At 34.3% G+C, this 12,241-nt stretch overlaps 1 protein-coding gene across 1 annotated transcript in view; it reads left to right on the forward strand.

Annotated features, from left to right (window-relative positions):
* The window catches only part of Smp_130810 (hypothetical protein), a gene marked incomplete at both ends in the record, with an annotated part of 126,151 nt that overhangs the window by 99,762 nt on the left and 14,148 nt on the right, over window positions 1-12,241 (forward strand). Inside the window, 6 exon segments of the mRNA XM_018788974.1 lie at window positions 694-939; window positions 3,484-4,471; window positions 6,495-6,767; window positions 9,085-9,535; window positions 9,629-10,032; window positions 10,890-11,130. Of these exon segments, the coding sequence (XP_018654464.1) occupies window positions 694-939; window positions 3,484-4,471; window positions 6,495-6,767; window positions 9,085-9,535; window positions 9,629-10,032; window positions 10,890-11,130 (2,603 nt within the window).

Consider the following 12,241-nt stretch of genomic DNA (forward strand, 5'->3'; position numbering starts at 1 on the left):
TCCAGTTATATTTAACCAAAAACAATCATTTACCTTTGAATACTTCTTCAAATGTTATTCATTTTCACTGTTGAAATCATGAGTCAATTGAAGCTAGACCACCATCGAAAACCTGGAACCACTGGACGACCGTTTCGTTCTATTGCGGGACTCCTCAGTAGCAGTGCGCATCCACGATCCCGCACTCAAGAGATTCGAACCCAGGACCTACCAGTCTCGAGCCAGAGCACTTAACCGATAGACCACTGAGCTGGCATCCAACAGTCTTAATGTCTAACTTCAACCAATCCACGATTTTGAGCGACCGTTCACCACTTGTCTTCAGTGAGTTGATATCTCTACAACAGACTTGTTAGAACTCCACTGGCCACTGCTTCCCACTAGAACTCAAGGAAATATCTCTTGAAGTCAGTCACTAGTGAGCATATGATCATAGATCAGAGGGGGTTTTGTGGAGAATTTAGTATTTTCACTGTTGAAATCATGAGTCAGTTGAAGCTAGACCACCATCGAAAACCTGGAAGCACTGGACAGCCGTTTCGTCCTATTATGGGACTCTTAATTTTATCATGATCATCTCCAGAATAGTCATTTGCTTTTTTAAACTGTTGAATATCTGACCATATCTAACCATTGTTATATTTAAACTAATCACCCATTATTCCTATTATTCTTATTCTTATGTTCATTTAGAGGAGATTGGGCAACAGCTAAAACGGTATTAAATGATTCCAATTTTTTAAGAAAATTAGTTGAATATCCAAAAGATGAGATCACCGATGGACAATTAAAAAAATTAAAAAAATTTATTGATAATCCAGAATTTCAACCAGAAATTGTTGAAAAAACAAGTAAAGCATGTAAATCAATGTGTATGTGGGTTAGAGCATTAGACTTATATGCACATATATATCGTACTGTGGAACCAAAAAGAAAACGGTAATGCAAATGTTCTTAGATTTTTTGATTTATTATATATATATATATATATATATATTCAGAAGGGTTTTTTGTGGAGATTTCAGTATTTTTCAAAGTTGAAATCATGAGTCAATTGAAGCTAGACCATCATGGAGATCCTGGAAGCACTACTTTAAGACCGTTTCGTCCTATTTTGGGACTCCTCAGCAGTGCGTATCCACGATCCCTCACTCGCGGACCTACCACTCTCGAGCCAGAGCCTTTAACCGATAGATTGCTGAGCTGGCATCTAACCGTGTTAATGTCTAACTTTAACCGATCCACGAATTTTGAGCGACCATTCACCAACGGGCGTCCAGGGCTTCCAGGTTTTCCATGGTGATCTAGCTTCAATTGACTCATGATTTCAACTTTGAAACATATATATATATATATCTTTAGACTAATTGATTGATTGTAAACAAAGATGGATAGTGGCTAGCAGTGAAATCCAGCTCGACGCGTGTTTCGTCCTATTTGGGACTCGTCAGGTGGATGTACCTACATCTCAGGGTTGATGTTCACTCTGGGACTCGAACCCAGTACCTTTCGCTTCAAATGCCATCGCGTTATCTACTTAGCTACTGAGTCCTGATAGCCACTTGCTTGTGCAATGGGGGGAAGTTGGGATTCATTTAGTATTGTTTGTTTGAATCTTCCCATTGATTGATTTATTAATTGAATAAATAATTGATTTTGTCTCATTAGGTTACCTTCTTCTTCTTCCTTCTTTGAAGTATTTCTAAAAGTCAGACATACACTTCAATACCAATTATTCCGCTATTCTTCTTCGAATAGCATAAGATAAGATATGGCTTGAAAGTGGTAAAATCAAACCTTGGAATTAATCAATAATACTTATAAAAGTGTTGACTTGAAATTAATGAAGTACTGGAAATTATCCACCGTAGAGTCTGATAAAATGAAAAGTTCTTGATTATCAGTATGCTAGCCTAAAAATTAAGACAACTACAAATTGAAATGAGGAAGGTTTATAACTTAGGTGAATCTCTTTAGTAGGATTGAGTTTGTTTGAACTGAATGATTTAATTTTGAAGCTTTAATTGTCATCCTTATCCAATGTAGAAATGAGCTTTTTGATTACTCCACAAGCATTGAGCTAGTCTGTTCTCATGTTCCGATTGAATGTTTTCTTAGGTTGACCTTCTACTTTGTAATTGTTTGATCTTCCTGACACACATTGTTATATTGAATCTACATTGATGTGCATACTGATTACAGATTGACATGAACCTTATGCTTTAGAAGATTCCTTTTCATTTTTTGAATTTTCCCGACCTAGTGATTACGCATCCATGTAGGGTCTTAAACTGTCTAATATACTCTGATATCCTATTTAAGACTACCTCATTCTCTTACTTTCAGATTGTGATCACTTTGAATTCTATTCTGATTCATAAAATTATACTTTCTGCTTCTTGTACTGAATAGAAATAAGAGTATTTGATTGTGTAACTAGTAATGAGAGAAATAACTTATCTGTAACAAATAGATAATGTATACATATTTTTTTCAAATTGTTGTGATGGGTGGGTTCCAAAACTGACACTGATATATAGTGTGCTACGTGCTAACCCTCCGAACGACTACTTGAGTGAGAACATCAAAGTGAGTGGTAGGGCATATTTGTCTATCGAATAAAATGCACAAATGCTTATTCATATATATATATACCACGCTAATCCTTAAGAAATTGATCAATTGCTTATCCAATAAAATACACTTGTCCTTTAGGTCACTTTTACTTACCATCGGTCAACTTTCTCACTAGGCTATTTCTGATTGACTCTTCATATCACAATTCTTTATATTGTTAACAATATATATATATATATATATATATATATATATATATATATATATATCCAGTCTTCAATTAAATTATGTGGAATAACCCTAAAAGAGTCATAGCAATAGAATTGTATGCACTTGTAACCTCCTTACTCTTTTTGAGTTTATCATTATTATCAGAAGGGGTTTTGCGGAGATTTCAGTATTTTCATAGTTGAAATCATGATTCAATTGAAGTTAGACCACCATGGAAAACTTGGAAGCATTGGACGGCCATTTCGTTCTATTGTGGGACTCCTCAGTGGCAATGCGCATCCATGATACCGCCTCGCGAGTTTCAAACCCAGGAACTACCAGTTTCGCGCCAGAGCACTTGACCGATAGACCACTGAGCCGCTATACAACGGTGTTTATGTCTAACTCCAACCAATCCATGAAGTTGAGCAAACGTTCACCTATTATCTTCAGTGAGTTGATATCTCACAATAGACTTAGTTTGAACTCCACTGGTCACTGCTTCTCACTAGAACTCCTGGATTTACCTCTCGACGTCAGTCACTAGTAAGCATATGATTATTATTATCAGTGCTTCCAGGTTTTCCCTGATGGTCTAGCTTCAATTGACTCACGCTTTCAAACTATTGTAAAACAAAAAAAGGATATTTAATCTTCAATACTTACGATTATTTCCTCTTCTCTCATCATTTTTAGTTTGGAAGAAGCTAATGCCGATTTAGATATTGTTATGCGTAAACTTCAAGAGAAACAATCAGAATTATCAAATGTTGAACAAAAAATTGCTTCATTACAACAAGAATATGATCAATCTGTTAGTGAAAAAAAGAAACTTGAACATCATTTAGCCTTAACATCAGCTAGATTAAAACGTGCCGGTAAATTAACCACTGCATTAGCTGATGAACAAGATCGTTGGAAATTATCTATCGAAAAGTATAATCTTCAATTGAATAATGTCATTGGAGATGTCTTCATAGCAGCTGCTTGTATAGCTTATTATGGTGCATTTACCGCTAATTATCGTGAATATTTTATGAAACAATGGATAGAACAATGTCATCAATTAAATATACCAGTTAGTAAAGAATTAACTTTATTCAGTGTTCTAGGTGATCCATATGAAGTAAGACAATGGAATATACAAGGTTTACCACCAGATCAAATGAGTATAGATAATGCAATTTTGGTAAAACATTCAAGACGATGGCCATTAATGATTGATCCACAAGAACAAGCGAATCGTTGGATACGTACAATGGAATCACAGAACAATTTAAAAGTGATCAAGCTGACGGATTCGAACTTATTAAGAATCATAGAAAATTGTATACGTCTTGGATTACCATTATTATTAGAAGATATTGATGAAGTATTAGATCCTTCATTAGAATCCATATTATTAAAACAAATTTATCTATCTGGTGGTCGTTTATTAATACGATTTGGGGATTCAGATATAGAATATAATAAAAATTTTCGTTTATATATAACTAGTAAATTATCTAATCCACATTATTTACCTGATATATCAATTAAAGTAACTATTATTAATTTTACTGTAACATTAAATGGTTTAGAAGATCAATTATTAAGTGATGTAACTGGTATTGAACGGCCAGAATTAGAAGAACAACGTAATCAATTGATTGTACGAATTAATACAGATAGAAATCAATTAAAAGTAAGTTGAATGTTTAAGTGTTTCTCTTCATGGGTGTCTGTGTGTGTGTATGATACTTAGGGTAAGACTAAATAAAATCAATAGAACTCAGTAACTAAGTGAATATCGTGATGACGTTTGAACCGAATGGTACCGGGTTCGATTCCTGGAGTGAACATTGACTCTAGGATACAGGTACATCCGGTAGCTTAGTTGGTAAATAAAATAAATTCCTGCTGAGACATCTACATCCGATGTCCGCCGAACAGCCGCATGTCCCACCGCTCCTCTCTATCGACAGTACCTGCTACAGCCAACGCCGCCCCGCCAGAACACTATACTCAACATCACCTCTCCGCATCGGATTGCCCCAACTGGCACCTCAAATCCAGACCCGCAGCGGCGTCCGCAGAAAAACAACCTTCCTCCTCCTGGTTGGCAGCGACACCAAATGTAGTGAAAAGAACACCGGTTGGGGACAATCGAATGTATTTAGACACGAATTACAGACTATCTCACTTAATTCTGATAACTATACAGTAAACAGTTGATTTGCAAACTGACAACCAATTGTTTCAATCTTCACTGTTTCTTCTGTAAATATCAGTTCATCTTCTCCAATTCCATTGTTCGTGCATTTTCCTACCAATTGCGCTTCAATTGTATATCACTGTGATTATCAATAAAACTATTCTGTTGACATTGAGTGATTCCGAGAAAAAATTTTTAGTTTTCATCTTCTTTATTCGCTAATGAATAGGTGAATCATTTGTCTTAAGAATTAGTCCCCAGAACAAGAGCGAAAATTTAGTATACATAGTGAATTCACATGATCCATAAGATTTTTAAGATATACGATCGTTTGTGTATGTCCTGAAGGTGAACCATTTCACTACCGAAACTTATTTCAGAGTAGATCCATGTGTTTAGGTCTTTTACATGGTAATTAATGAAATGAGTCTGTATTAGGCTATGTAAGCGTCTAGTATGATTTTAAGCTTACATTATGTAGTTTTCTAGTCAACTCCAAAGAACATTAACACCATATTAAGGTATTCTTAATATAGATTTTTATGAAACAAATGTATAACTGACGAGATCATTTGAATTTAGTTTAGTATAAGTCAAATTTTGCTGACTAAATCCTTATTTACTCAGTAGTATATGTCTTTTTATCAGTTAAATGGTAGAAGTTACTGTCGACAGAAAGCGCTATATTTACATTTTGTGCTTGTTGACACCAATCAACAAGGCATTTTTTTAAATGTTGAAGGAACTCATGTTCCCTTTGAGATTTGAACCCGCATGATCTGAGACGTTAACTGGGGCTACTGCTGACCACCTGTTAATAGGGAATCCTGTAAGAAACGTAGGTCCAAGGTTCCCTGTTTGGAACCAGGGTTTCCCAACTCCCCTAGGTGAATTCATCATGTCCACTAACCCGATTAGAGCGCCAGACATTCGTAAACAACAGTAATGCCACGTGGAGGCGGTGAGTAGGACTTCCCTGGCAGAGGCTGTGTACGCGTGGCCATGCGAGAGCATTTCGAGAAATGATGGGCCCTCCCCACGCTCAACCGTACCAGGGCATTATGGGGGCAATATTAAGGATTCAATTCAACTTAAATGCTACTGTGAAATCTCATATTAACAGAAAAAAAGACATCCACTGTTCTCTGAATTTCAGTGGTCATCAGTTGGTTTATTAAACAATCGTTAACTCTAGAAATCCATTATTAGATTTCAACAAGCAGACAAATAAACATCTTCAACAAAGACTTACTTACTTACTTACGCCTGTTACCCCTCGTCGAGGAGTATAGGCCGCTCACCAGCATTCTCCATCCAACTCTGTCCTGAGCCTCAACAAAGAATCTGACAATCAATATACATTAGACAAAGTTGATATTACCAAATTACCATGACAACATGATAATAACGTGTTCCATAATTTAAAAATGTCTCAGTTTTTTCTAGAAATATCAATGGTCATTCTACTAACCTATACATGTACATACATAATGTTCTGTTTTAAACATTTTAGGAAACAGAGAATCGGATACTAAAATTACTGTTCGAATCCGAAGGTAATATATTAGATAATGAAGATTTAATTAATACATTAAATGAATCTAAAATTAAATCAAGTGAAATTACAAAACGTTTAACAGAAGCAACAATAACAGAACAAAAAATTACAATAGCTCGTTCAAAATATTTACCTATTGCATCACGTGGTTCTATGATGTATTTTGTCATTACAATGTTGGCTGAAATTGATCCAATGTATCAATTTTCATTGAAATATTTTAAAAATGTAAGTGAATTATGATCATCTATTTACTTGTTGTGATTTATATTACTTTAATGATATTACTTATTAGTAATATAAGATGGTAGAACACTGAGTAGTGACATAGATTCAAACATCACAGAGATTCACAGAGATCGCAGAGAGTTCCATAGTTGGACAAAACGGCCATCCAGTGCTTCCAGGTTTTCCTTAGTGGTCTAGCTTCAATTGACTCATGATTTCAACTATGAAAAGATTATCAATTGTCTTAAGATTATGGATACACTTTGATGATGAGCATTGGACTGTATGAAATAGAAATCTAGAACAAGAACTTCCTATCAGTTATGATTCAACTAACTTACATCGATGAAACGAAATACACTAGGATGATAGATCTCATAATGTAGTCAAATCTGTTATAGAGTAGGAGAATATCTTCGTTGGATTTACTTCAAATTCATTCTCTGAGATTTTACAAATATATCATTCTTTTTAATGATATTACTCATTAGTAATATGAGATAGTAAAACACTGAGTAGCGACATAGATTCTAACATCACAGAGATTATAGATACACTTTGATGATGAGTATTGGGATGCATGAGACTGAAATCAAGAAAAACTTCCTATCAGTTGTGATTCAACTAACTTACATCGATGAAACGAAATACACTAGGATGATAGATCTCATAATGTAGTCAAATCTGTTATAGAGTAGGAGAATATCCTCGTTTTATGAGAGGAGTGTTTTTCATTATGATAGGAAACTATACTTCATTATGTTAGTTGTAATAAAAGCGGATAAATAAGAAAAGTGATTAAAAATAAATTCATTGTAAAACAAGTATACATCTGTAATTATTGACTGAAATTGTATTCTAATTGAAAATCCCTACAACTATTAATTACGACTATAACTACGATTAGAGATAAATACCATCGGGTGCCAGCTCAGTGGTCTATCGGTTAAGTGCTCTGGCGCGAGACTGGTAGGTCCTGGGTTCGAATCTTGTGAGGCAAGGTCGTGGATGCGCACTGCTGAGGAGTCCCACAATAGAACGACTAGGCCGTCCAGCGCTTCCAGGTTTTCCCGGGTGGTCTAGCTTCAATTGAATCACGTTCTCAACTATGAAAATTACGATAGTGTAATAAGAAGACGAAGATTATCAGAACTATGTGATGAGATATTAGCGCAATACATTTCGAACAATCTGATCACATATATACTTGTTAAGAACATTTATATATAAAAATAAAAGGTCAACTAGACTGGAAATGGGGGGTAAGAGGAGACAAGGATAATAAAAATAATGTGAAAACAATTTGAAACCTAATCACTATGGTTAATAAGCTATTATTAACAGATGAGAACAAACTGTTTTTGAATACACAAAGGAGATTTGAATTTTCGTATGGCTAAGGCTTCAATAAACCTTAGTATACGCTCATTTACACTTTTATAAAACACTACAAAAGCAAAGTTAAGATCAATCTTATGTCCGGTTTTAATTATGGTTTCTGGCAGGCAATATACATTGAAAAGAATGTATATTATTCAGATATCGATTGAATGAACTGCTAACTTCTAACTGGTAATCACTCAATATTTATCGTCAGGATCGACGAAGAAGTAAGAAACGGAGACTTGTTGAAATACATTGTGCTGAGAATTTTATATTTTACCAAAAATATAATATTGAATAAAGCTAATACTACTACTAATAATAATAGGTCAATCAAACACACTGGAAGCAGTTTACGATCGTTTAATCCTAAAATGGAACTCCCCAGCATTGCTCAACTCATGGGAGTCAAATCCAGGCAAAAACTTCAATCTTTCAAGTTTTCATGAATTCAACTATCAAAATACAAGGCTAACACTAAATGTTATCTTTAGTATTTATAGATCACTATTAAAAACCTGAAAGCAGTGGACGATTCCTCACGTTGGACTCAAACCCACGCAGGATCTTCAATCTTCCAAGTTTTCATATAATGATCTAAATTAGATCGATTCATAAATTCTACTGTTAACACTAAACGTTATCAGAAAGGGTTTTGTGAAGATTTCAGTATTTTCATAGTTGAAATCATGAGTCAATTGAAGCTAGACCACCAAGGAAAACATGGATGAACTGGACGGCCGCTTCATCCTATTGTAGGACTCCTCAGACGACTCAGTGGTTTATCAGTTAAGTGCGATGGTGAGAGATGGATAGGTCCTGGGTTCGAATCTCGCAAGGCGAGATCGTGGATGCGCACTGCCATTGAATAGTCTCACAATAGATGTTTTTTTTAACCCTTTTTTTTCTTTTTTTTTTCCTTAAATACATTTAGTTATTCAATACAACTATACAAAATACTCCAAAAGGATCAACATTAGATGAACATATTCAAATGTTACTCCATTCAATTACCATAGCAACATATCATAATATTATACGTAGTTTATTTGAACATGATAAATTATTATTTTCATTTATATTATGTATTGAAATATTAAAACAAATGAATGATATTACTAATAATGAATGGTTATATTTTTTATTAAATCCATCTAATCATAATGATAAACAATTAAAACAACCAAATCATACTAAAAATTGGTTTAATTTAAAACAATGGAATAATATTATTAATTTATCAGAACAATTTCCAGAACAATTTAATACATTACCTAATGATATATGTCAATATTCAATTATTATTGATTTTAATCAAATAAATATTCAAAAAGAACATCAAGATGAAGGTCAACATGAAGGACAATATGAAGGTCAACGTGAAGGTCAACATGAAGGACAATATGAAGGTCAACGTGAAGATCAACATGAAGGACAATATCAAGAAGGACAACAACAAATGGATCTTGAAGAATTAGGTATCTATCGATTAAATCCTGAATGTTACGGAATCTCACCATCGATGGATTATAATAAGAAATTAACATCCTTTCAGAAATTATTATTAGTTTCTACACTATATAAAGAGAAAATGATGAAAGTGATTCGAAATTTCATTACAATTAATCTTGGTAAAGAGTTTACTGAAATACCATCATCTATAAGTAGTTTATCTAATTTATATAAAGAAATGAATTCCTATACACCATTAATATTTATATTATCACATGGTTCAGATCCAATGAATCAATTTCAAAAATTTATTAAAGAATATTATTCAATAGAACATGTACATATTATATCATTAGGACAAGGACAAGGTATCATAGCTGAGAAATTAATTAATGAAGCATGTAAATCAGGGGATTGGATATTTTTACAGGTAAAGTTTAAGATTTTTTATCATTAATTTTAATTTAATTATCATCATGCGTTATGACTCACTAGTGACTGGTTTCAAGAGGTATTTTCTGGAGTTCTAGTGAGAGGTAGTACCCAGTGGAGTTCAATCAGGTCTGTTGTGAGATAGTAACTCACTGAAAACAATGATGGATGTGTCGCTCAATTTCGTGAATTAGTTGAAGTTAGACATTAACATCGTTGGATGCCAGCGCAGTGGTCTAGAGGTTAAGCGTTCGCGCAAGAGACTGATATGTCCTCGGTTCGAATCTCGTGAGGAGGGATCGTGGGTGCGCACTGCTGAAGAGTCCCGCAATAGAACGAAACAGGCGTTCAGTGCTTCCAGGTTTTCCATAGTGGTCTAACTTCAATTGACTCACGCTTTCAACAAAATAGTAAAAAATATTCCCATCCCATCCCCGTCGCCACTGATAAGTCTTACTGATTGAACGCTATACTTGGATCCTAAGCTAGTCTCGTTAACTCAAGCTAAATCTACACAGCGACTTAAACACGAGAGAAAAGGCACAAAATATGCGGGAAGCACTTTACTCCAAAGGTTCATTTATGTACAGAAAATATAGGGTTTTTATAGTATTTTAGAAATGCTTGGGTTTTCCTGAGAATTCTAGAATACTACTTAACATAGTAGCAGTGTAGAAATCAGTCAATCAGAACCTCTACATGTGACTTTTCATTTTCGTGATGTTTCTAGCAAACCTTCTAGTCAAACGCTGATTGGATAGAATGCTTCTCAATTTATCCTGAGCTTGTCATGTCCATTGCGAGAAATATTCAGGATCGCTCCAACATTAACTTTGTTCTGTTTTTTTTCTTCAGAATTGTCATTTAGCCGCTTCATGGATGATTAGATTAGAAGAAATAGTGAAACAACTTGCTGAAAATCCTAAATCGATACATCCAGATTTTCGTTTATTTTTAAGTTCAATGCCATCAAAATCATTTCCAATTTCTGTATTACAAAATTCAATAAAAGTAACTAATGAACCACCAAAAGGATTAAGAGCCAATCTTATTCGAGCTCTGAATGATATATCAGCGGAATCATTTGAAACACATGGTATGTTTACATTATGGAAATGTGATGACCATCTTTCAACCTCAGATTTTTATAATGCTTGATAAGCTAAATATGATCATAAACTGGTGGAACACCTTTAACCATTAAACATAATTGTAGTAGCTATAGTAATAATGATAGTAATGGTAGTAGTTGTGTGATACATGCTACTTATGTCTGTCGACATAAGTAGTATATAACATCAACCGGAAGTAGAAAACCTGGCAGAAGAAGACTAAAAAGATCAAATTGAAGAGAACAGAAGGGAAAATAGAAATCATACAGAATCATACAGAATGTGAAGGATAATTGATCAAAACCTTGCAGATGAAGTATTCAATGTATGGTTCTCATATTTTACTAAGATATTCTACAGTTTTGTCTTAAAATACTTTGGTTGTCCCCATTCATGTTCTCGTAGTAGTATGGTGTACGCTACTTATGTTGACAGATATAAGTATTATGTAACACCAATTGGAAGTGGAATACATGTCAGCAGAAAATTGAGAAGATTCAGTTGAATAGAACAGAAAGGGGAACAGAAAGTAATTATAATAATAACATAGATAAAAGAATCATGAAGCATGTAAAGTACAACTGATTGAAGATTTGCAAATTATGCATTTGGTATATGTTATATCTTGAACTTAGATTCTTAGTATGTTGCGCAATACTTGAACACTCGAACGCTAGAACCCTCCCAAGTCACAAAATCAGAAGAGAGAAGACAAGTAGAAAGAATGTTATTCCAAACAGTGTCAATTATGGTACAAAACTGTCAGGTATTTATAGTTTTTAGTAAAAACAAAATCGTCATTATAGTTATCCAATCCGCACATAGGGGGTTATTAGCATGAAATCCATTTAATATTGTTTGTTTGAATCGTCCCATCGATGTGTTACGACTGAAATTGGTCAGTCTCTTATTGGCATATGTGCATACTGTGCCTATTGCCTCGATATAGCATTAATTCACAAGCATTGTAAGTAAAGATGGATAGTGGCTAGCAGTGGAATCCAGTTTCATGCACGTTTCGTCCTATTTGGGACTCGTCAGCTGGATGTACCTGCATTTCAGAGTTGATGTTCGATCTGCTGCTCAAACCCAATA

Source organism: Schistosoma mansoni, chromosome W (assembly GCF_000237925.1).
Source record: "Schistosoma mansoni strain Puerto Rico chromosome W, complete genome".
NCBI lineage: Eukaryota > Metazoa > Platyhelminthes > Trematoda > Strigeidida > Schistosomatidae > Schistosoma > Schistosoma mansoni.